This window comes from Pholcus phalangioides, unplaced genomic scaffold (assembly GCF_987345545.1).
Source record: "Pholcus phalangioides strain wild (caught in Gottingen) unplaced genomic scaffold, Ppha-v1.0 ptg000020l_1, whole genome shotgun sequence".
NCBI lineage: Eukaryota > Metazoa > Arthropoda > Arachnida > Araneae > Pholcidae > Pholcus > Pholcus phalangioides.
This window is the reverse complement of record NW_028301613.1, coordinates 3,640,204-3,666,147: the sequence shown is the minus strand read 5'-3', so window position 1 is coordinate 3,666,147 and position 25,944 is coordinate 3,640,204. Positions and strand designations below refer to the sequence as shown.

Genomic DNA, 25,944 nt, shown 5'->3' with positions numbered 1-25,944 from the left:
AAGGGTGGAAGGGGAATCAGTGTTTTGCTGACTTTTGTTGACAAGGGGGGAAGGGGATCAGTGTTTCGCTGACTTTTGTTGACAAAGGGGAAGGGGATCAGTGTTTTGCTGACTTTTGTTGACTAAGGGGGGAAGGGGATCAGTGTTTTGCTGACAAGGGGGGGGGGGTGTTTTAAGGTTTCTTACGTCATCAACCACCCTTTTTTGAAGATACGAAATATTTTAAGCTGCTGACGAAATTTTGCTGACAAGGGGGAAGGGGAATCAGTGTTTTGCTGACTTTTGTTGACAAGGGGGGAAGGGGAATCAGTGTTTTGCTCACTTTTGTTGACTAGGGGGGAAGGGGATCAGTGTCTTGCTGACTTTTGTTAACTAGGGGGGAAGGGGATCAGTGTTTTGCTGACGAGGGGGGAAGGGGGGGGGTGTTTTAAGGTTTCTTACGTCATCAACCACCCTTTTTTGAAGATACGAAATATTTTAAGCTGCTGACGAAATTTTGCTGACAAGGAGGGAAGGGGAATCAGTGTTTTGCTGACTTTTGTTGACAAGGGGGGAAGGGGAATCAGTGTTTTGCTGACTTTTGTTGACTAGGGGGGAAGGAGATCAGTGTTTTGCTGACTTTTGTTGACAAGGGGGGAAGGGGATCAGTGTTTTGCTGACAAGGGGGGAAGGGGGGGTGTTTTAAGGTTTCTTACGTCATCAACCACCCTTTTTTGAAGATACGAAATATTTTAAGCTGCTGACGAAATTTTGCGGACAAGGGGGGGGGGATCAGTGTTTTGTCCGAATTCCATACCGAACAAAAAAACACATTTATCTTAAGTGTTTTAGAAATTTTTATATCACCCTAAAAAACACCCCAAAAGCACACGCGTTCAGCATCAAAGAAACACCGTGACTACTACATCAAGAGGGAAAAGTGCCCAAAAAAGAAAACGGCATTTTTACGGGGCGTAAAAGCCGTCGTTAAAAAAACAACAGTTCCGAAACACCGTAACCCTTTTCCATAACGAGGAGTCTTGAATAAACGTGCCACTATTTGCACGATTCCCGTTAAAACAAAATCCTCGACCTTGCCGATGTCCGGTCATTGCCGTGTTTACACACGCTCGCAAAATACAAAAAGCCGGTTCTTTCTCCTCTCAAATTTGCCGCCCCGAAATACTAACCGTTCCACGTAACAAAGAAGAAGGAGGACCTCTGGTCACGTGTTCGGGAGGTCACGATGGGAAAAAACCTCCTTCACAAAAGTAAAGTAAGCTGGTTAACTGGGTCTTGTTCTTCAAGAACCCGTGACGGCTGATCAAGTCGTTTCTTCTCATTCACCTTTTTTTTCTTATGTATTCCATCTTGAAGGAGGGGGCAATTACGTCAGCCATTATACCATGACGGAGAGGGGGGTGAAACATATTTATCAATATGAATATGAACTTGACCGACCAAACAGCAGACACTTTTGTCGATTCCTGCATATTCAGGAAGTGAATCGTTGCCATCCCTTTTTATTCCTCTCTTCTTTTTGGTGCCATCACCCGGTGTCTTTTTCATCATGATGTGATACAAGTTGGATCTCATTTGCGTTCACGAAACACTCTCTGGATTCCCTTAAGGTGGAGGATTAAGGTCTAATATATCCATTTTAATTTGGTTCTTTTTTGGTTCTTCTGTTGCGTGTGAAACGACGCAAGACAATTGATGGATTTGGTTTCTGTCGTTCTTCTGGGTCTCTTTTTTTGTTTTTCGGGGATGAACGAGTAGAAAAACGGGACTGACACTGAGTTATTCTTGTTTATCGTATTCGGGAGGTTTTGTCAGTGTTGTCAGTAGGGCAGTCCTCCTCTACAGCGAGAAAAAAAACTGTTGCTGTTGCGGATTTCTGAAAAGGCATTGATTGAGAGAGGAGTTTGGATTCTGGAACTCTCTTCCTTCATTGAAAAGGTATGTTGCAAAAGTTTTTCGTTTCTTTTTCGTTTTGTGTGTATCGCGATTTTATACAAGGATTGTAAGTTTCGGAATCGTTGTATTAACTGTTTTCTTGATGTATCTTTGCGGCATCTGATTTTATAAACATTACTTCAAGAAAAATGGATTTAAGGGGGCCGTTCAAGTATTTACGTAAGCAAGTTTTTAGCCATTTTTGACCCCCCCCCCTCCTTGTCAGCAAAATTTCGTCGTCAGCTCTGCCCCTCTGAATCCTAACGCATATTGGTGGGATCAGAGACGTACACCGGGTTGGCATGGGGGGGGGGGGGTCGTGATCCCCTCCCCCCCGACGATCAAAAATTTATTTTTTAATTGAAATTTCGGAAGAAAATACTTTTATATGGTATTATAATCAATTTTTCTGTTAATTTCAATGTTATTTGAAGGCTGTGAACTCAAAATTAATCTTTAATAAATTCATTGCGACCCCCACCCTCTAAGCCATACAATGATAAATCGTATAAAGACCCTTGGCCCGCCAACCAAATATGGCCCTGGGGGTTTTCTGACGCGGCCTGCCCTCCTGAAACCTAATTTTGTAAAAATGAACTAAGCGTCAAATTTACAGATTGCTTAAGTGTCCCGTGGTACGATTCCAGAGCATTTAAGCGTCCCGTGGCACATTTTCAGATCACTTAAATGACTCGGGACACAGTTCCAGAACACTTAAGCGATCCGTGACACATTTACAGATCCCTTGAGTGACATGTGACGTAGATTTAGAGTACTTAAGTGGCCCCCGGTGCGGTTCTACATCACTCAAGTTACCCGCGGCACATTCCCAGATTATTTAAGTGATCCGCGGCATATAAGTATGAATCACTTGATTGATGCGTGGCACAGTTCCAGAGCACTTATACGGCCCGGACAGATTTCCAAAGCACTTGAAGGATCCGCCAAACACTTAGAGATCACTAAAGTGGATCTGTAGGGGACTTATTTATTACGCAGGATATTAGTTCAGGTGCCCACAAACTACCGAAAGGTTTTGCTCGTTTTTTTTGGCGCACCGAAGTAAGATGCAATTAAGAATATTTCATATGTTCATTAAGGGTGGTTAATGACGTAAGCATCATCCAAAAGTCAGCAAATCGGAACATCCCCCCGTCCCCCCATCGATGCTGACGTAATACTTGAATGGCCCCTAATAAGTAATGAGGTTAGTGGCGGTGCACGAAAATTTTGAATTTTACATAACTTTAAATTTTTTGCGTTTAACACTACGTAAGGATTTTTGTTATACCTGCACAAAAAAAGGTATTTTATACGTAAAAAAGGTATTTTAATAATACTGTAATTATATATATGCGTAGATAATGTTCAGATTTTCGGCAAAATGTGTTCCTTTCCTCAAAATTATGTTCTTTGTCAGAGGGGTCATTCAAGTATTACGTCATCATCGATCGGGGGAGGGGGGAAAGGGGTTTCCGATTTGCTGACTTTTGATGACACAAGGGGGGAAAGGGGTTTGGATAATGCTTACATCATCAACCACCCTTTATAGAAATATGAAGTATTCTTAGTGGCATCTTACTCCGCGCGCCAAAAACTAGAAAAAAAAAACCTTTCGGTAGTTTGTGGGCACCTGAACTAATATCCTCCGTAATAAATAAGTCCCCTACAGATCCACTTTAGTGATTTCTAAGTGTTTGGCGGATCCTTCAAGTACTTTGGAAATCTGTCCGGGCCGCTTAAATGCTCTGGAACTGTGCCACGCATCCCTCAAATGATCTATAATTATGTCGCGGATCGCTTAAGTAATTAGGGAATGTGTCGTGGGGGATAACTTCGGTGATGTAGAACTACACTGGGGGCCGCTTAAGTGCTTAGAAAAAAATATTGTTCGAAATTCGACACCCTAAGAGGATCATAAGGGGGGTGGTTCAAAGGTTATGCAGAGAAATCACGCCAAACCGAAACAGCTGAAATGAAAAATATGAAATTTGGTCGGCATTTTTTCAAAATTCAACCCCTAAGCGGGTTCAAAGGTTATATGGTGCAATCTCGGCGCAGCGTCGAAACCACTGAAGCTACAAATATGAAATTTGTGTTTAGTATTACATTTTATAATGTAGGCCCCCACTAAGACTGGATTTCTGAAAATTCAACCCCTAAGGGGATCATGACAGTTTCAATTATTGTAATGGGGGGGGGGGGATCATCACCGAGTAATTTCTAAATTACCAAATCCACGCGAGCGAATCCCTTGGTAACAACAGCTAGCAATAGTATATATAAAGGTATTTTTCTTCCGAAATTTTAATTTTAAAAAAAATATTTTTCGCATTAAAAATAGGAGGAATCGGGACGCTCGTGCCCCCCCCCCCCCCGTCTATGATCCCAATATGCGTAAGGAGGTCTGACGAAATTTCGCTGATAACGGGTAGGGAGGGTCAAAAAAAGGCTAAAAATCTTCTGACGTAAATCGAATCTCAGTGGGTGCCTACATTATAAAATGTAATACTAACCACAAACACAAATTTCATATTTGTAGCTTCAGCGGTTTCGGCGCGGCGCCAAGATTGCTCCATATAACCTCTGAACCGCCTTATGACCCGCCCCTAAGAGGTTGATGAGTCTTTACATCATAAAATAAAACTAATGACTAAATTTCATATTTATAGCTTCAGTGATAAGATTGCACCATACAACCTTTGAACCCGCTTAGAGGTTGAACGCTCCCCCCCCCCCCGAACACATTTCAACGACGACCTGTAAAGGCTCCGGTTCCATACAATGCATGCGTATCGACACAAATTCCGTAGGAATTTAGGCATTAGAGGGCAACCAGAATGAGAGAAAAATAATCCCACCCGCACTGTGTTAACGAAAACAGAGTTCGTTTCTAAAACACTCGCCACCAGGAGAGCCAATGAATATAAATTAGATCCAAAGCTCGTTTTACCGTGTTTGCGTTGATTGAATCGAGTTTTTCTTCATTGCTCTCCCTCTCTCTGGTGGGCGTTGGTTACCTCAGGAGGGAAAAACGGCCAGGTATCGAGAATCCGGTATAATATTTACACTTGTTGGGATATGGATGACATGTTAAGACATTGCTTTAGAGGGAAAATAAAAAAAACGCATTGCTGACAACGTATTTGCTGATGGACAATATACTCTCACTTGTGCTGCCTGAAGGTCCACGGGGGTCTTGTTGAAAAAGGTGAAATCAGAAAGTCACCTTTAGCATGTGGATATCGAGCGCCCTCTCGTCGTGAAATGTTTGCAGGAACACCCACGATCTCTCTCTCTCTCTTCCCATAATCCATCATCCTTTATTGAAGACAATGAGCCATTAATCAAAACCCGGCTTGAATATGTCCAAGATCGAAGGCGTTGGATATTCCAGGCTGTCAGAAGGATTTCGATCGAATTACCCTTCCTTGAAGTACACGGTCGAGTCCCCTCCTTGTGACCACCTCTTACTTTTGGCATCGGCTGCGTCTAGCTAATCATGGGATACAACATCAAATCCGAAGTGAATTGAAATGTATTTATTTCACATGAAAAAAAGCGTTAAACAGGTACAGTATTCTGAATTTTCATGAAGACCTGAAACTATTTCTCTCATTAGTTCCAATTTTTTTTATCGATTCAGAAACTATTTCCTCAAATTTATTCTGAAAATCATTAATTCTGATTTTTCACCAATTCTGAAACTAATCCTCTCATTAATTCTGAAACTATTCCTCTCATTAATTCTGAAACTATTCCTCTCGTTAATTCTGGAGCAATTTCTCTAATTAATTCTGGAGCAATTTCTCTAATTAATTCTGAAACTACTTCTCTAATTAATTCTGAAACTATTCCTCTCATTAATTCTGGAGCAATTTCTCTAATTAATTCTGAAACTATTTATCGCATTGATTCTGAAACTATTTATCGCATTGATTCTGAAACTATTCCTCTCATTAATTCTGGGGCAATTCCTCTAATTAATTCTGAAACTACTTTCCTAATTAATTCTGAAACTACTTCTCTAATTAATTCTGAAACTATTCCTATCATTAATTCTGAAACTATTCCTATCATTAATTCTGAAACTATTTATCGCATTGATTCTGAAACTATTTATCGCATTAATTCTGGAGCAATTTCTCTAATTAATTCCGAAACTATTTCTCTAATTAATTCTGAAACTATTTATCGCATTGATTCTGAAACTATTTATCGCATTGATTCTGAAACTATTTATCGCATTAATTCTGCAGCAATTTCTCTAATTAATTCTGAAACTATTTCTCTCATTAATTCTGAAGCAATTTCTCTAATTAATTCTGAAACTATTTCTCACATTAATTCTGAAACTATTTCTCACATTAATTCTGAAACTATTTCTCACATTAATTCTGGAGCAATTTCTCTAGTTAATTCTGAAACTACTTTTCTAATTAATACTGAAACTACTTCTCTAATTAATTCTGAAACTATTTATCGCATTGATTCTGAAACTATTTATCGCATTAATTCTGGAGCAATTTCTCTAATTAATTCTGAAACTATTTCTCTCATTAATTCTGAAGCAATTTCTCTAATTAATTCTGAAACTATTTCTCACATTAATTCTGAAACTATTTCTCACATTAATTCTGAAACTATTTCTCACATTAATTCTGGAGCCATTTCTCTAGTTAATTCTGAAACTACTTTTCTACTTAATACTGAAACTACTTCTCTAATTAATTCTGAAACTACTTTCCTAATTAATTCTGAAACTACTTCTCTAATTAATTCTGAAACTATTCCTATCATTAATTCTGAAACTATTCCTATCATTAATTCTGAAACTATTTATCGCATTGATTCTGAAACTATTTATCGCATTAATTCTGGAGCAATTTCTCTAATTAATTCCGAAACTATTTCTCTAATTAATTCTGAAACTATTTATCGCATTGATTCTGAAACTATTTATCGCATTGATTCTGAAACTATTTATCGCATTAATTCTGCAGCAATTTCTCTAATTAATTCTGAAACTATTTCTCTCATTAATTCTGAAGCAATTTCTCTAATTAATTCTGAAACTATTTCTCACATTAATTCTGAAACTATTTCTCACATTAATTCTGAAACTATTTCTCACATTAATTCTGAAACTATTTCTCACATTAATTCTGGAGCAATTTCTCTAGTTAATTCTGAAACTACTTTTCTAATTAATACTGAAACTACTTCTCTAATTAATTCTGAAACTATTTATCGCATTGATTCTGAAACTATTTATCGCATTAATTCTGGAGCAATTTCTCTAATTAATTCTGAAACTATTTCTCTCATTAATTCTGAAGCAATTTCTCTAATTAATTCTGAAACTATTTCTCACATTAATTCTGAAACTATTTCTCACATTAATTCTGAAACTATTTCTCACATTAATTCTGGAGCCATTTCTCTAGTTAATTCTGAAACTACTTTTCTACTTAATACTGAAACTACTTCTCTAATTAATTCTGAAACTATTTCTAGCATTAATTCCGAAACTATTTCTAGCATTAATTCCGAAACTATTTCTCTAATTAATTCTGAAACTATTTCTCTAATTAATTCTGAAACTATTTATGGCATTGATTCTGAAACTATTTATCGCATTGATTCTGAAACTATTTATCGCATTGATTCTGAAACTATTTATCGCATTGATTCTGAAACTACACCTCTCATTAATTCTGGAGCAATTTCTCTAATTAATTCTGAAACTACTTTTCTAATTAATTCTGAAACTACTTCTCTAATTAATTCTGAAACTACTTCTCTAATTAATTCCGAAACTATTTCTCTAATTAATTCTGAAACTATTTATCGCATTGATTCTGAAACTATTTATCGCATTGATTCTGAAACTATTTATCGCATTAATTCTGGAGCAATTTCTCTAATTAATTCTGAAACTATTTCTCTCATTAATTCTGAAGCAATTTCTCTAATTAATTCTGAAACTATTTCTCACATTAATTCTGAAACTATTTCTCACATTAATTCTGAAACTATTTCTCACATTAATTCTGGAGCCATTTCTCTAGTTAATTCTGAAACTACTTTTCTACTTAATACTGAAACTACTTCTCTAATTAATTCTGAAACTATTTCTAGCATTAATTCCGAAACTATTTCTAGCATTAATTCAGAAACTATTTCTCTAATTAATTCTGAAACTATTTCTCTAATTAATTCTGAAACTATTTATGGCATTGATTCTGAAACTATTTATCGCATTGATTCTGAAACTATTTATCGCATTGATTCTGAAACTATTTATCGCATTGATTCTGAAACTATACCTCTCATTAATTCTGGAGCAATTTCTCTAATTAATTCTGAAACTACTTTTCTAATTAATTCTGAAACTACTTCTCTAATTAATTCTGAAACTACTTCTCTAATTAATTCCGAAACTATTTCTCTAATTAATTCTGAAACTATTTATCGCATTGATTCTGAAACTATTTATCGCATTGATTCTGAAACTATTTATCGCATTAATTCTGGAGCAATTTCTCTAATTAATTCTGAAACTATTTCTCTCATTAATTCTGAAGCAATTTCTCTAATTAATTCTGAAACTATTTCTCACATTAATTCTGAAACTATTTCTCACATTAATTCTGAAACTATTTCTCACATTAATTCTGGAGCCATTTCTCTAGTTAATTCTGAAACTACTTTTCTAATTAATTCTGAAACTACTTTTCTAATTAATTCTGAAACTATTTCTAGCATTAATTCCCAAACTATTTCTCTAATTAATTCTGAAACTATTTATCGCATTGATTCTGAAACTATTTATCGCATTGATTCTGAAACTATTTATCGCATTAATTCTGGAGCAATTTCTCTAATTAATTCTGAAACTATTTCTCTCATTAATTCTGAAGCAACTTCTCTAATTAATTCTGAAACTATTTCTCACATTAATTCTGAAACTATTTCTCACATTAATTCTGAAACTATATCTCACATTAATTCTGGAGCAATTTCTCTAGTTAATTCTGAAACTACTTTTCTAATTAATACTGAAACTACTTCTCTAATTAATTCTGAAACTATTTCTAGCATTAATTCCGAAACTATTTCTCTAATTAATTCTGAAACTATTTATCGCATTGATTCTGAAACTATTTATCGCATTAATTCTGGAGCAATTTCTCTAATTAATTCTGAAACTATTTCTCTCATTAATTCTGAAGCAATTTCTCTAATTAATTCTGAAACTATTTCTCACATTAATTCTGAAACTATTTCTCACATTAATTCTGGAGCCATTTCTCTAGTTAATTCTGAAACTACTTTTCTACTTAATACTGAAACTACTTCTCTAATTAATTCTGAAACTATTTCTAGCATTAATTCAGAAACTATTTCTCTAATTAATTCTGAAACTATTTCTCTAATTAATTCTGAAACTATTTATGGCATTGATTCTGAAACTATTTATCGCATTGATTCTGAAACTATTTATCGCATTGATTCTGAAACTATTTATCGCATTGATTCTGAAACTATACCTCTCATTAATTCTGGAGCAATTTCTCTAATTAATTCTGAAACTACTTTTCTAATTAATTCTGAAACTACTTCTCTAATTAATTCTGAAACTACTTCTCTAATTAATTCCGAAACTATTTCTCTAATTAATTCTGAAACTATTTATCGCATTGATTCTGAAACTATTTATCGCATTGATTCTGAAACTATTTATCGCATTAATTCTGGAGCAATTTCTCTAATTAATTCTGAAACTATTTCTCTCATTAATTCTGAAGCAATTTCTCTAATTAATTCTGAAACTATTTCTCACATTAATTCTGAAACTATTTCTCACATTAATTCTGAAACTATTTCTCACATTAATTCTGGAGCCATTTCTCTAGTTAATTCTGAAACTACTTTTCTAATTAATTCTGAAACTACTTTTCTAATTAATTCTGAAACTATTTCTAGCATTAATTCCGAAACTATTTCTCTAATTAATTCTGAAACTATTTATCGCATTGATTCTGAAACTATTTATCGCATTAATTCTGGAGCAATTTCTCTAATTAATTCTGAAACTATTTCTCTCATTAATTCTGAAGCAACTTCTCTAATTAATTCTGAAACTATTTCTCACATTAATTCTGAAACTATTTCTCACATTAATTCTGAAACTATTTCTCACATTAATTCTGGAGCCAATTCTCTAGTTAATTCTGAAACTACTTTTCTAATTAATTCTGAAACTACTTTTCTAATTAATTCTGAAACTATTTCTAGCATTAATTCCGAAACTATTTCTCTAATTAATTCTGAAACTATTTATCGCATTGATTCTGAAACTATTTATCGCATTAATTCTGGAGCAATTTCTCTAATTAATTCTGAAACTATTTCTCTCATTAATTCTGAAGCAACTTCTCTAATTAATTCTGAAACTATTTCTCACATTAATTCTGAAACTATTTCTCACATTAATTCTGAAACTATATCTCACATTAATTCTGGAGCAATTTCTCTAGTTAATTCTGAAACTACTTTTCTAATTAATACTGAAACTACTTCTCTAATTAATTCTGAAACTATTTCTAGCATTAATTCCGAAACTATTTCTCTAATTAATTCTGAAACTATTTATCGCATTGATTCTGAAACTATTTATCGCATTAATTCTGGAGCAATTTCTCTAATTAATTCTGAAACTATTTCTCTCATTAATTCTGAAGCAATTTCTCTAATTAATTCTGAAACTATTTCTCACATTAATTCTGAAACTATTTCTCACATTAATTCTGGAGCCATTTCTCTAGTTAATTCTGAAACTACTTTTCTACTTAATACTGAAACTACTTCTCTAATTAATTCTGAAACTATTTCTAGCATTAATTCCGAAACTATTTCTAGCATTAATTCCGAAACTATTTCTCTAATTAATTCTGAAACTATTTATCGCATTGATTCTGAAACTATTTATCGCATTGATTCTGAAACTATTTATCGCATTAATTCTGGAGCAATTTCTCTAATTAATTCTGAAACTATTTCTCTCATTAATTCTGAAACTATTTCTCACATTAATTCTGAAACTATTTCTCACATTAATTCTGAAACTATTTCTCTCATTAATTCTGAAGCAATTTCTCTAATTAATTCTGAAACTATTTCTCTAATTAATTCTGAAACTACTTCTCTAATTAATTCTGAAACTATTTATTGCATTGATTCTGAAACTATTTATCGCATTGATTCTGAAACTATTTATCGCATTGATTCTGAAACTATTTATCGCATTGATTCTGAAACTATTTATCGCATTGATTCTGAAACTATTCCTCTCATTAATTCTTGAGCAATTTCTCTAATTAATTCTGAAACTACTTTCCTAATTAATTCTGAAACTACTTCTCTAATTAATTCTGAAACTATTCCTCTCATTAATTCTGGAGCAATTTCTCTAGTTAATTCTGAAACTACTTTTCTGATTAATTCTGAAACTATTTCTAGCATTAATTCCGAAACTATTTCTCTAATTAATTCTGAAACTATTTATCGCATTAATTCTGGAGCAATTTCTCTAATTAATTCTGAAACTATTTCTCTCATTAATTCTGAAGCAATTTCTCTAATTAATTCTGAAACTATTTCTCACATTAATTCTGAAACTATTTCTCACATTAATTCTGAAACTATTTCTCACATTAATTCTGGAGCAATTTCTCTAGTTAATTCTGAAACTACTTTTCTAATTAATACTGAAACTACTTCTCTAATTAATTCTGAAACTATTTCTAGCATTAATTCCGAAACTATTTCTCTAATTAATTCTGAAACTATTTATCGCATTGATTCTGAAACTATTTATCGCATTAATTCTGGAGCAATTTCTCTAATTAATTCTGAAACTATTTCTCTAATTAATTCTGAAACTATTTATCGCATTGATTCTGAAACTATTTATCGCATTGATTCTGAAACTATTTATCGCATTGATTCTGAAACTATTTATCGCATTAATTCTGGAGCAATTTCTCTAATTAATTCTGAAACTATTTCTCACATTAATTCTGAAACTATTTCTCTAATTAATTCTGAAACTATTTCTCACATTATTTCTGAAACTATTTCTCTAATTAATTCTGAAACTATTTCTCTAATTAATTCTGAAACTATTTATCGCATTGATTCTGGAGCAATTTCTCTCATTAATTCTGAAGCCATTCCTCTAATTAATTAGTTAAATTGTTAACAGAATTAATTTTCAAAATTAATTTTCAGAATTTATCAATTGATTAATCAATTCTGAAACATCAGAAATTTCTATCAGTTCTGAAACTATTCCCTTCTCATTAATTCTGAAATAATTTCTCTCTCATCAATTCCCCGAAACCTTTCCATCTCACGAATTTCAAAAAGCGTTAGCTTCACTTTTTTTTTAACCATCAATTTTATTTTCGCTTCCTTCTAATTCGATTCTATCGCCATTGTGCAATTTATTTTATTTTTGTCTTGTTTTAGGTCCCTCACAGTAAGGGAGTGGGTGCAAAACCTTTTTAGCCAAATATGCGGTATTTCTGTTGCCCGCGGGCCAGAAAGGTATACATAAAGACTGACCCGTATTTTACATGATACTCCCGTACCTTTTGGCCTTCCCAACCTCATGATAATTATGGCTCTATCATAATTATAGTCGAATGATTATATTATTCATCTCACATATTTGGCGATTTTTCAGCAATTTTTAACGGTAGTTGGTAACTTTAATAGGTTTGACGATTTTTTTTATTTTATTTTGGCCTTCACAACTGGCAACTTCTCGCTCGCCTTTAAAAATTCTTTGGCTGTAATCGGCAACTTTACTCGCCTTTGACATTTGTTTTTTTCTGGCTGTAAATGGCAACTTCACTTGCCGTGACAACTTTTTTTGATGTGATATCCGGTATTTTTGTGAAAGAAATAGAATTAGCCCCAAGCATTTTTATCGTGTTGAGTATGTTTTTGGGCTTTCCTACCGGAACAACTTACGCGGGCCGGATAGAACCTCTTGGCGAGCCGCATTTAGCCCGTGGGTCGGATGTCATGGGCAGAGATACTGGGGCGCGTGAGGATGCCCCCCCCCCCAGCGTCAAAGGTAGAGTCGACTAATCTAATGTATATATGTATTTATGAATTGACATCATCATCATCGTGCCTCCCCCCCCCCCAGCAATAATGACCCTGCCCCCCCGCCAGACTTCCAAGTCTATCTCCGCCTATGCCGGAGGTTGTGCATCCCTGTTGTTCTAAAGCGTTTTTGTCCATTTCATAATCATGCAGTATATGTCAAAATTTCCCTTCTACGATACAGTCAATACGAAAGTAGTAAAGTGGACTGCATTTTGTAGACAGTCAGATCAGTCACATCTACAAATACAGTCAATTCCCGTTTTAACGAATACCGTTATAGCGAAAAAACCTCGTTGTAACGAAAACTTTCCTAATTAAGCTAAGTTTGCATAGGAACAATGTTAAAACTATGGAATTCTTTTATAACGAAATTTTTTGTTATTACGAAGTGATTTCTCCGGTCCCTTGGAGTTCGTTATAACGGGATCGACTGTATTTGAAGCTCAATGTTTCGTGGCAGATGGCAGCACTACACATAACAAGCATTACAGAGAAACAACAAAAACTTCACGTCAGGTTTCACTACACGTACACGCACTTCCCGCATGTACAGATTCGTTGGGGGGTTCCGCGGGGGGGGGGGGGGTGGGCGGGGTGCATGTGTGGTGTAGTAGTAGTAGTAGTAGGTAGGGCCTCCAAAAAATGGCTCGGGGATCCATGATGTTCTTAAGTCAGCCACCTCGTTGGGCAATTTGCCTGTTGTGGCGTTGTATTTGTATACCTTGGACCAGAACAAATATAAATTCCCCCAAGCTAAGTTTGCATAGGAGCAATGTTAAAAATATGGAATTCTTTTATAACGAAATTTTTTGTTATTACGAAGTGAATTCTCCCGTCCCTTGGAGTTCGTTATAACGGGATCGACTGCATTTGAAGCTCAATCCCCCCACCTCCAACTCAATAAGACGACCCTGTCCGCATACCTTGGACCAAAACAAATATAACTGAGTAAATATCATATATCTCCGTTTTCTGTGTCAATAAGTGAAATAATAGGGTTATAAGGACAGTTTGTGTCTCTGTTATACTTTCCATTCATCATCACCTGGAAGAAAAAAACAAGAAGTAGCCATTGTAGACTGGACACTGAAGAAGAGAAAGCGTCGGTTCTGAGCTCGATCTAGTTCTCAGCATTTCCTTAATAGAGAAGAAAACTCGTTCGTTTCACTGTCGAAGACCTCGTGACCTTTCGTTTTTTATTTTCTGGTTAGAGAAATGGTTTCCTTCTCCAAGTATCTCTCAATGGCTTCCTACCACCATTTTCTATATAAATTGGATATCGAGTGAAACGGTTCGTTTATTCGACGTTTAAATCGGGGCCGTGGTCCACAACAGCCGCGATGAACATGGAGCAAGCATTCGCATGGTAGCGCATAATGAGTGACGCTATTATCTCGGACTGGAATCTACCCAGGCTGGTGTCAGGACCCTACATTGACAATTATAATAAATGGCGATGGTATCCGTAGTAGTGAGGTAACTAGAAAACGTTGTTGCTGTCTTTTGATTGTCGTGTTGAGTACTTTACAGTTTGTTTGTTTTTCCTGCTGTATTGCGTCCAAAAATGAACGCATTTTTGATAAACGATTTCGTATTGGAATCGATTATATTCAAATAGTAATCGAAATCGTTACGAGTATTGAATTTATTAATGTATGGTGATTTTTAATTACAGCGGAACAAAAATAGCATTTTTACTTAAAGTCGGTTTCCCCCCCCCCAACTGAACTGAATATTCTGTTAGGGGTCATTCAAGTATTGCGTCAGCATCGATAGGGGGGAGGGGGTTTCCGATTTGCTGACTTTTGATGACGGGAGGGGGTGTTGGATGATGCTTACGTCATCAACCACCCTTTTATGAAAATTATGGAAATATTCTTAATGGCGTCTTACTTGGCGCGCCAAAAACGGGAAAAAAAAACCTTTCGATAGTTATTGGGCACCTGAACTAACATTCTTCCTATTCATATATAAGTCCCCAACAGAACCATTTCAGGGATATCTAAATATTTCACGGACCCTTCAGGTACTCAGGAAATGTGTCCGGACTGCTTAAGTGCTATGGAAAATTTTCCGGGCCGCTTAAGTGCTCTGGAACTGTGTAACGCATCACTCAAATGATCCGTAATTATGCCACGGATCACTTAAATAATCTGGGAATGTTCCGCGGGTAACTTCAGTGATGTAGAGCCGGAATTGGGGGCCGCTTAAGTGCTCGAAAACTGTGCCACATGTCACTCAAGGTTTCTCTAAATGGGCCACGATCGTTTAAGAGTTCTGGAACTGTGTCGCGGGTTACTTAAGTGATCTTAGAATGTGAAAGTGATCTTTGAGGCCTACTTCAGTGATCTGGCCACGGGCTACTTAAATGCTCTGGAATTGTGCCACGGGGTCATTTAAGCGCGGTCTGCAAATGTGCCGCTCAGTTCAGTTTTACAAAATTGGGTTTCAGGGGGCAAGCCACATCAGATAACCATCAGGAGCACATTTGGTCAGCGCGTCATGGGTTTACCATATAAAATGGCTGAAAGGGCGGGTCGCAAATGAATTTCTTAAAAATAAATTTTGAGTTCTTAGCCCTCAAATAGCATTGAGTCACTCGCATTCACTCATATCTTTATTTTTATTATAGCACAAAACTGAAAAGAAATGATACGAGATGAAGCGAGGAAAGAAACTTCTACTAGCCTTGCGGGGTATCGAACCCATGTCCTCTCACTGGACGGGTGAGCGCCCTAGACCGCAGGACTACCCCGTTCAGCGCACGCGAGCTCTAAGGAAAGAGGATTCGTTGGCTTTGTAGTCTAGTGCAAATCCAATCATTACCGGACTACTAGAGTCGAAAAGCCGGGAAAAGCAGTGGATTGGCTTAGAAAAATAAGCCGCCCGAGCGGAGTACGGGCAAAATCAGGGGAGTCCTCTTACGCAGAGCCCGAACGATCGGGTAAAACTATTAAGCCAGTGCTTCGCAACCTTTCTGAACCCCAAGGACCAGTAAAATGTCTGACACAATATCAACGGACCACTCGCGTCCCGTATTACGGAACATTTCAGTATTTTTAGTGGTTGTGGATTTCTCTTCATACATTTGTCCCGTTTTTTCAGTGATGTTTAAATTATTCAAATTCATAATGTCACTTAATAAACAGCGTTTTTATAACTTGTGCCAATTTTGGGTAGAAATACATCCCACAATTGCCAAGTTAAACCTTCTTTTTCCTCAATTTTTCGGCAATTTTGACTACAATTTGGGGATTTTGCTGAGTTACGTATTTTACGGCAATCGGGTCATTTGAATGTTATTTTTTCAAAATTTTGTTCACTGCGATTTTTAGCAATCTTTTATTTCTCCACCCTTCACCCCTTTTGCAGCAATTAGCAAATTTGTCGTGAATGGCATTTTTGGGCTGCGAATTAGTGATGTCCCGTATTTAGGATCGCAATTTCCCGCATTTTCCTTAATGAAGTACAATGAACCTATGTATGAAGGTAAAACTTTTATTTGTGAATTCATATGGTTATATCACCTTAACATCCAATTTCAACAATTGAATAATTCCCCATCCAATTAGAATTGAATTATCAAGTCTGCCTGTAGACCCACCTTTGGTCCGCGGATTATAGGTTGAGAAACGCCGTGTTATAAGTGGTTAAAAATTCCATCTGCGCAACACCATGGTGAAAGTGGAAATCTTGGTCTTGGACGTGAGAGAATCTGTGGGTGTCTACCCCGCTTCTTTATTTGTGAAGGATTTCCAAGGATGGTGTCTGTTAAGAAGAGGAGGCAATCAATGTATGAGGCAGAGCAATCTTTTTCTAGTCGCCCGAGCACTGCCTGCACCCATAATCAAAAAGAAGAGCACTCCTTTGGCAGATGAATGCATGAAATCAAGATGGTTTCAATCCTTGCATGCGATATGTACAAGGCGTTTAATTGGAACGATGATCAAGTGCTCGCGAGCACGAAATCAGACACGAGCATCGAGCACTCTGGGCGTTTCTGGGAGCACTGCGGTGATCGCGAGTAACGGGTTGAAGATGCCTGTTGTGAAGGATACGTTAGTTGATTATCTATCTAATCGGGATGTGCAGCGGATGACACACAGCGTGCCCTTTGGACTTTTGCACCAGCGAGTTCGCACATTGTCAACATAATCTGCGAGTGGCTGCCGCGAGCCAGCTTCATTTGCGAAGGGGTTTTTCTGGGTAACGGTTGCCCAGGGCAAGGAAGATGGCGAAAATCTGCTGGCGGCGAGTGCCAAAGAGGATACCAGGTCATCCCCGTACATTATCTCGGTAATTTATGACCCGTTACATTTCCTGGACAACCATTTCTGTGGCAGATCTTTCGTCAAGATCCAAGTACCCACGGTGTGTTATTTGAGAAGCTTCCGGATTCTCTCCGCCAGGGAAATGGAATGCTACAGGGTGAGGCATGTTGCCAAAAGTGCCGGATGCCGACAGGTCCTAACGCAGGGGTTCTTAACCTAGGGGTCCGCGGACCCCTTGCTGGTCTCCGGAAAGCCTTCAAGATGTCCCTGAGCTTGGGTGAGAAAACCATTATTTACTCATGATTGAGTAAATAATGGTCATCATCATTGCATACTGAATGTTATTCTGTATACAAGGGGTCCGTAACATTCACTTTATTGATGCAAGGAATCCACGGCCTTCATTTGAACGATACAAGGGATCTGCAGTCATAAGTTTATCGATACAAGAGATCCGCAGCCTTTATGTTATCGATACAAGGGTTTATGGACTTCAATTTATCGATACTATGTTTTCATGGCTTTCGTTTTACCCATAAAAGGAGATTCATGGTCTTAATTTCATCGATACAAGGAGGACCGGGGCCTTTATCGATACAAGAGATCCGCAGTCTTCGTGTTATCACACGAAGGCTGCGGATACACGGATTCATGGATTTCATTTTATTGGTCCGTGGTTTTAATGTTATCGACACAGCTGTCATTTTAGTACTGGAATATATCTCCGAAGTCACCCAAGTCCCCATGGGACAAAGTGCTCTAATCACTTTGCGCTGCAGAGCCTGGGTGTGTCACGGTATGAGAGCCCCGTGGAACGCAAAAGATTGGGAGGATCCCCTGATCTATGAGTGACATTTGCTGTAAACTTTTTGTTCCCGATGAACATAAACGGCAACGAACTGTTTTCGCTACCTTGTACTACAATTCAGTGCTATATTCTTTTGCAGATCCCCCGCCATGATTTCCAGCGTGATCAAAGTCCTTCTCGTCGGCCTGTCCACGGTCTTCATCGCTCCATCCGCAAGTGACCAGTCGCCGAACCGTGACCAGTCGCCTTCAAACGCCGTGGCAGTCCTACCAGCCGAGGCCAGGAACTTCTACCCGTTCTTCGAGAGAGCTGCCAGAATGGGCGCGCTGGCGCGGTTCAGCCCGACCCTGCCGGACCTGGTGATGTACGGTCTGGCCGGGATACCGATATGGAGAGCTTTCCAGTACGTCGCGCCGCTGATCCTCAGGCGCGGACAGAACCTCGGCGGCGGCGGCAACAAGAACAAGAGACCCAAGAAGGATTCCGTGTCGCACATGTCGCACAGGCGCACAAGGAGGGACCTGAAGTACGTCAAGGAGCTGCTGGAACTGCTCTTGGCCGTCGAGAGGACGCTCGAGGAACAAGGCGTCACGGAACCTCAGTGCCAGCTGAAGGCGACTTGTGATATATACCGGAGGAACTCCGCCAACGACATCGGCACCGTGACGAGTCGGAACTTCATCAAACTGGTCAAGTAAGTAATATTTCAATTTTTATGGATAAGGTTGTCGAAAGCAAACACTACCAACAACTCAGAGGGCTGGGAAGGGCCCATGGGGATCCAATGATTCCTCCATGTGGTACATCGCATAGCCTGCGCTGAGCGGTACACATTAAACCAACGTTGCTCAACACATGGTCCGCAGGCAGACTTGACAATCAAATCCATAGTTTCCCAACCTTTTTTGTCACATCTCCCACTTCTTCATAAATTTTTTTCTCCCATCGCCCCCCAACGAAATCTAACCCATAGAATCCTATGTTATATCCGTAGCTTCTACCGCCCCTCCCCCAGGGGGCGATTGCGCCAACGTTGGGAATCACTGATCTAATAGAATGAAATATTATTCAATTGTTGTAATTTGTATTGCTAATGTTCATATATGTGTGGGTTCTAGGCGCTTAGCATAAGGAGGTTTACTTCATCAAGGAAAGTTCTGGGAATTACGAGCTTAAATACGGAATATCACTGATTGTAGCCAAAAGATGTACTTTATGCCAAATTTGCTAATTTCTGTAAAAATGAATGGGTGGGGCAAAATAAAGGGCTGCTTCAAATCAAAGAAACAAAAATATATTTGACGAAACAAAACAATCAAATTAATAGATGACCATATTCCATTCAGGAAAAATAAGGGGAACCGGGATCTTTTAGATACGGTAAAATACGGGACGTCACCATTTGTCATCAGAAACGTTGCTATAAGTCGGCAAAATTCTTAATTGCAGTTAAAATCACTGAAAAATCGGGGGGGGGGGACTTTGTACCCGACAAATACGTAAGATGAATATTTTTATTTATACCCATAATTATATTACAGTCGAATCGCGTTATAAAGAACTCCAAGAGACCGGCCAAATCACTTCGTTATAACGAAATTTTGTTATGAAGGAATTTCAGGTTTTTTGCACATTGTTCTTATGCAAACTTATCTGAAGGGATTTCAAAAGTGTTCGTTAAAACGAGATTTTCGCTATAACGCTATTCGTTAGAACGGGATTCGACTGTATAGTAACCACGAAAACGTTCTTTATTCACAATTTTGGTAAACTTTGAGAAATTCAACGAGCACCGCTAGAAAAACTCGAGAAATGCATAAGACAATTCGGAACAACTGAAAATACTGAATGTCCCGTATTACGGGACCACACGAGGTGGTCCGCGGCAAATGTTTCCAGATATTTCACTGGTCCCTGGGTTCAGAAAGGTTGGGAAAAAATCCTGCCTAAAACCATTTGTCCCAGTGTTCAATTTTACAGACAACAATTTAACAATTTCTTGAAAAGATTTTTTCTTTTTTTATATATATATATATAGATTTCTCTGCTTTCAGTGTTTTCTTTGGAAGGGGCTTGATCATGGGTCCCCATAAGTTTAGGGGTAAACTGTTATATACTGGCAGCATTAAAGATGTGACAAACCATTGTAAAGGCATATATGCATGTCTGAAACGCATTGTTAGGGAACCACGGTAACCAGAGTAAACATTCCGAAAGTGACTGTTGGGGGGCCCAGGAACCATTGTTGGCCGACGGTTTTGTTTTTTTTTTTTGCCCATTTCGGGCATATGCCCAGTTCTGACGAACTTTTAAAGTAGCCTACGATTCAATCCCGATCTTGTTTGGTGTATATGCAAAATTTGGCGACGATCGGTCTAAAATTGTAAATTTGTCCGTGTGAAAATCAGGGCGTCAAGTAGGTTGATACCTGCCACTGCTGCTAACTGGCCTTGCGCTTTGTTGATGCTCCGACTTCTTTCTGGCATAAAAAGTAGGTTTCTTTTCTGGCATAGAAGTGGCGCCACCTTTTGTGCAGATAAGAGAAAATAAACACGTCATCAAGGGTGTGCGCGCAGGCACCCTCCTTTCCCAGTTTTCGAATCTAGCAACCCTACGCACAAAAAAGCGTGAGGGGGTGCGCCATCTATATGGACAAGAGCGAACTACAAAAATCATTGATGTAAAACAAAATTGATAAAAGTTGGAAAATTACTGAAAAAAAATGGTTCCACATGATTAGATTCCGAAAAAAATGATACAGAACTGATTGAAAGTAACAATCGATGAAAATTCACAATTGATGAAATTAAAGAGTTGAAATAAATCATTAAAGAATTGATGAAAATTTTCAATTGATGAAAATCCAAAATTAATGAAATAAATCATTAAAGAATTGATGAAAATCCAAAATTAATGAAATAAATCATTAAAGAATTGATGAAAATCCAAAATTAATGAAATAAATCATTAAAGAATTGATGAAAATCCAAAATTAATGAAATAAATCATTAAAGAATTGATGAAAATCCAAAATTAATGAAATAAATCATTAAAGAATTGATGAAAATCCAAAATTAATGAAATAAATCATTAAAGAATTGATGAAAATTCAAAATGAATGAAACAAATCATTAAAGAATTGATGAAATAAATCATTAAAGAATTGATGAAATAAATCATTAAAGAATTGATGAAATAAATCATTAAAGAATTGATGAAATAAATCATTAAAGAATTGATGAAAATTCAAAATTAATGAAATAAATCTTTCACAGCATTGATGAAAACTGAAAATTAATTAAAATTTAAAAAATTGTGAAAATTCCCAAAAAAAAATTAACATTCAAATTTGATAAAAATTCTGAAGTGATTAAAAACTCTGGATTGATAAAAATTCATAAAAATTATGAAGGAAATAATTCATTAGCTAAAGAAAATTCACAGTTGATTCAAATACATTATTAACGGCGCAAATCATTCCAGAATTAATGAAAATTCAGATTCAATGTAATAAATTGATGAAGTGTTTATGAATCATAATCATCATTGTAAATTTAAAATTAATGAAAAAAATTGTTCAAGAATCGATAAAACTTCAGAATTGTCGAAAGTTTAAAATTCATGAAAGAAAACATTTAAGAATTTATGAAAATTTAAAATTAATGAAAGGAATCGCTACACGATTGGTGAAAATTCATTCACAATTTATTTATGGAAATTTAAAACGAATATAAAAAAATCAGAGTTAATGAAAATTTCTAATGGATGAAAATTTTCTTACAATGAAACACAAAATTCCAGAAAATTTGGAACTAATGACAGAACTGAATCAATTAAAATCGATAATTAATGAAAACTTAAATTTTATTAAAAAATCTAAGTTGATAAGATTTTAAAATTGATCATAATTTTAAATTTTTGAAAAAAAATATCCAGAAAATTAAAAAATTGGTAAAAGAAAAATTACAGAACTATTCAGAATTAATGAAAGAAATAATGACTAATGAAAATCTATGGTTATAAGAAAAACTCAAAAAATTAATGAAACAAATCAGTTTAGAATTAAAGAAATCATTTGAGATTTAAACAAAATTCAGAACTGGCAAAAGTCAGTATTGATTAAAATTTAAAATTAATGGAAAAAACCATTTCAGAATTGATGAAAATTCAAAATTAATGAGAGAAATCGGAATCAATGAAAAAATGAGAATTGGTGAAAATATCGGAATGATGGAAAAAAATTATAATTAATGAAAAAATCAGAATTGCTGGAAAAATCAGAATTAATGAAAAAAATTTGAATTAATGAAAAAATCAGAATTTCTGGAAAAATCAGAATTAATGAAAAACTCGGAATTGCTGAAAAAAAATCAGAATTAATGAAAAAATTTGAATTAATGAAAAAATCAGAATTGCTGGAAAAATCAGAATTAATGAAAAACTCGGAATTGCTGAAAAAAAAAATCAGAATTAATGAAAAAATTTGAATTAATGAAAAAATCAGAATTAATGAAAAAATTTGAATTAATGAAAAAATTTGAATTAATGAAAAAATCAGAATTGCTGGAAAAATCAGAATTAATGAAAAACTCGGAATTGCTGAAAATGAAAAAATCAGAATGAATGAAAATTCTGACGAAAGAAATAATTTTGGAATTAATGAAAATTTTCGGAACTCACACAGAAATATAATTTTCCCACTACCTCTCTCATGAAATCAATATCGATTCTCATAATTCTCTCATGATTTTTTTTTTCCAGTGAGATGAGACGAGAGATCCAGAACCCGAGGATCGAGCCGCTAGCGAAGTACGTGTACGAGTACTATGAGGAAGCGGCGGAACGGGGCGAGGAGCAGTGCGACTGCGCACAGATGTACCCGGAATGCCTACAATCCTCGGACTACTTCACGAGGAACAAGAAAGGCAAGATCAAACAGCGGCCCATCAATCCCTATCACCGATACATCTAATGAATCAATGCTACACATTGGATGAGGATGCTGGACATTCATTTTGCGTACAGTGCGTACAGGCTACACACTGTACGCGCCGGGTGATCAAAAAGTCAGAAAAGACATTCAAATTCAACAAATCTCGAACCAATGAAGCTAAAAAAGGTCCTGTTTGCATAGGTGGCAATGAAGCCGGGTTTATTGTCAAAAAAACCCACATTAGTTCGTTTTTTGACTAACAGATGGCGCTGCAGCTGTTTGGTCTAGTTGTCGCTGTGCTTCCGTGTGGGTGGGTCTCTCGTGAGGATCCACCATTATCAAACACATACACTTGGAACACACATGCGTGGATGCAGAGGGAGGGGGGGCGATAGGAGCGATTGCCCTTCTCAAGAGTGAAAAAATGAGAGAGGGGATTTCTGTCCCGTAAAAATACGGGACGCTTTGGCAAAGTTCTGTTGTCTTCCTCTACTACATTTGTAGCTGATGATGTTTGCTTCGCCTTCATTTTAGGCTCATGGGCGGAGATAGACATGAATGGCTGAGGGGGAGAGGCACGACAATGAAAGCTGGTGGGGGCCCATGATGATGATGATGATGCTAATTCATATAATGACCAGCCGGCTCCGTCATTGACGCTCGGGGTGCATTGCCCCCCTCCGCTACGTCGCCCTCCGGTATCTCCACCCATGTCTAGGCTGAAGACGTCTTCATTCACTGCTGAAGATATCCGCTTCATATGTAGCTGGAAATGTCGCTTCGGCTTCATTCGGCATTGATGGTGTCTGCGTTGGCTCCGTTCATTGCTGAAAATATCTGCATATATAGGCCAGGGGTTCTCAAACCGTGCCAGCCTTCACGAGGGGCGCCGCAGAGCGGTGGCCAAACAAATGTTTTTCGAAGAAATTCTTTGTTAAACTGCTCTGGGGAGCAGCGGATAAGCGTTTATTAGGGTAAGGGGGCGCCGCGAGCGGAAAAGGGTCGGAAACCTCTGGGCCAAAGCTTCATTCACATCTGAAGATGTCTTCTGCCTCGGCTCATACGCGGAACCGGGAGAGGGGCGATGGAGCAATCACCCCCTCCAAGAGACCCCCTCCGCTAAGAGTACAATTCGCCCCTCCCAACATATCGCCCTAGATCCGCGCCTTGAACCAATTCGTCAGAAATTTCATTACGAGGTGCATATGTGGTTAAGTAGTAGTAGTAGTTTGTCTAGCTATGAGCTAGAACTTCATTATTTTAAAAAGAGCAAATCTGCATAATACCTTATTTACAACCCGACAGCGCCATCTGTTAGTAATAAAACGAACTAATCTCTCTCTCTCTCTTTTTTTAAAGTTCTTGACAATAAATCCGGTTTCGTAGCTGCACTTTCTGTGCAAACAGATCCTTAGTTCGCAAATTATACTGAATTTTCAAGTTTTCCCTTCACTTTTGGATCACCCGGTACATACAAAGACATTGGATTATGAAGAACTGGATATTATTATTTATTAGTTTTTTGCCTTTTTTTTGTCTCTCCCCCGAATGTGTTCATTTCGCCGGTTTCATGCAGATGCGGATACAATGAAAGCTGCATCGTATGTACTGTGTGTCCCGAAAAAAAGTTAGGTCTCGTCTCAACAGATGTCGCGCTATCGAAAAAGTAAAAGCGAACAGGATGATGTATCTCTGAGGAATTGAGCAGGACTTATTTTTTTTTCTTCCTCCATTTGCAATTGTATGTACATCAGTACAATATTCAATAAAATACATATTTATGTACGAAAATAAAACTATAAATTCAATTCTGGTGTGTATAGGAGTTTAATCATATTATTGTAGAACTGGACCGAACAACAAAATACGCAGTAGAATCTTCACTATCCGGCTCGCGACTTGTCTCTTGGCGCAGTGACGTCGCCAGGTCAAAGGAGCTGTCGCCAAACGTCGCCAAGGTTGTTGCCAATTTGGCGGTATTTACAGAGGAATGCGTTGATTTACATTTTTTTTACAGAAGATAATGACGATTTGCCGGCGAAAAATGGCATAATAAATGATGAATGAGACCTATTTACATAATTTTTTCGAAACAACATTATCACATACTCTTGGACTTCCATTTTCCAGTGATAATTTCTCAAACCGTACTGTACATAGCATAACTGTACACTACATAGCAATCATTCACATTATGTATATGCTGCCGCCGTAGCCCGAAGCTGGCCGGCCCAGTTGAACGTCCCAATGTCCGAATTTCGCGCTCTCGCTGGGCTTTGGCAAGGCCACCCCCCCCCCCCCACTTCCTCTATGTCGATCTCTCCTATATATGAATCGCTAACATATCGATATTCATAGATTCCTTTGATCGTTACGGTTGTCATAGCTAACCAGGGTTAGCCAGCGGGCCCGTCATTTCAACCTTTTTCGGGGGGAGGGGGGGGATGCAGGCCCATCCCCCCCCCCCCATGCCTTTCCCCTGGAAATGTCTCGTGTGCTCAATGTGAGGTAGGTATGAGAGGGTGGATTAAGCTTACTTAATTTTGCTGACGGAAGGGGGGGGGGTCAAAAGTGGCTGAAATTCGCTGGCGTAATACTTGAATGCCCCCCCCCCCCAGGTAAGCAACCAGGCGAACGGCTTAACTTCGGAGGGGTTTACGGAAAATTCACTGACTCGAGTCAGTCAGCCAATAAGTGAGCGAGAAATGGCCGAGTGAGTGAATCAGTAAATGATACGGTAGTAAATCAGTAAATGATACGGTAGTAAATCAGTGAGCGACAGTAGTTAATGTTGGTGAGTGAGCAAACTAGCG

The 25,944-nt window shown here is 37.3% G+C and overlaps 1 protein-coding gene across 2 annotated transcripts; it reads left to right on the top strand.

Moving 5' to 3' along the window:
- The first annotated feature begins 1,332 nt into the window (after nt 1-1,332).
- LOC149070765 (uncharacterized) lies at nt 1,333-24,939 on the top strand. 2 transcript variants are annotated; one of them, XM_089248726.1, is made up of 3 exons: nt 1,333-1,938; nt 18,338-18,892; nt 22,960-24,939. In XM_089248726.1, the coding sequence occupies exons 2-3, from the start codon at nt 18,348-18,350 to the stop codon at nt 23,168-23,170; spliced, it is 756 nt and encodes a 251-aa protein (XP_089104852.1). In that variant the 5' UTR covers nt 1,333-1,938; nt 18,338-18,347; the 3' UTR covers nt 23,171-24,939. The 2 variants fall into 2 exon arrangements, with proteins under 2 accessions (XP_089104852.1, XP_089104851.1); XM_089248725.1 differs by lacking the exon at nt 1,333-1,938 and adding an exon at nt 14,431-14,595.
- Nucleotides 24,940-25,944: the final 1,005 nt, after the last annotated feature.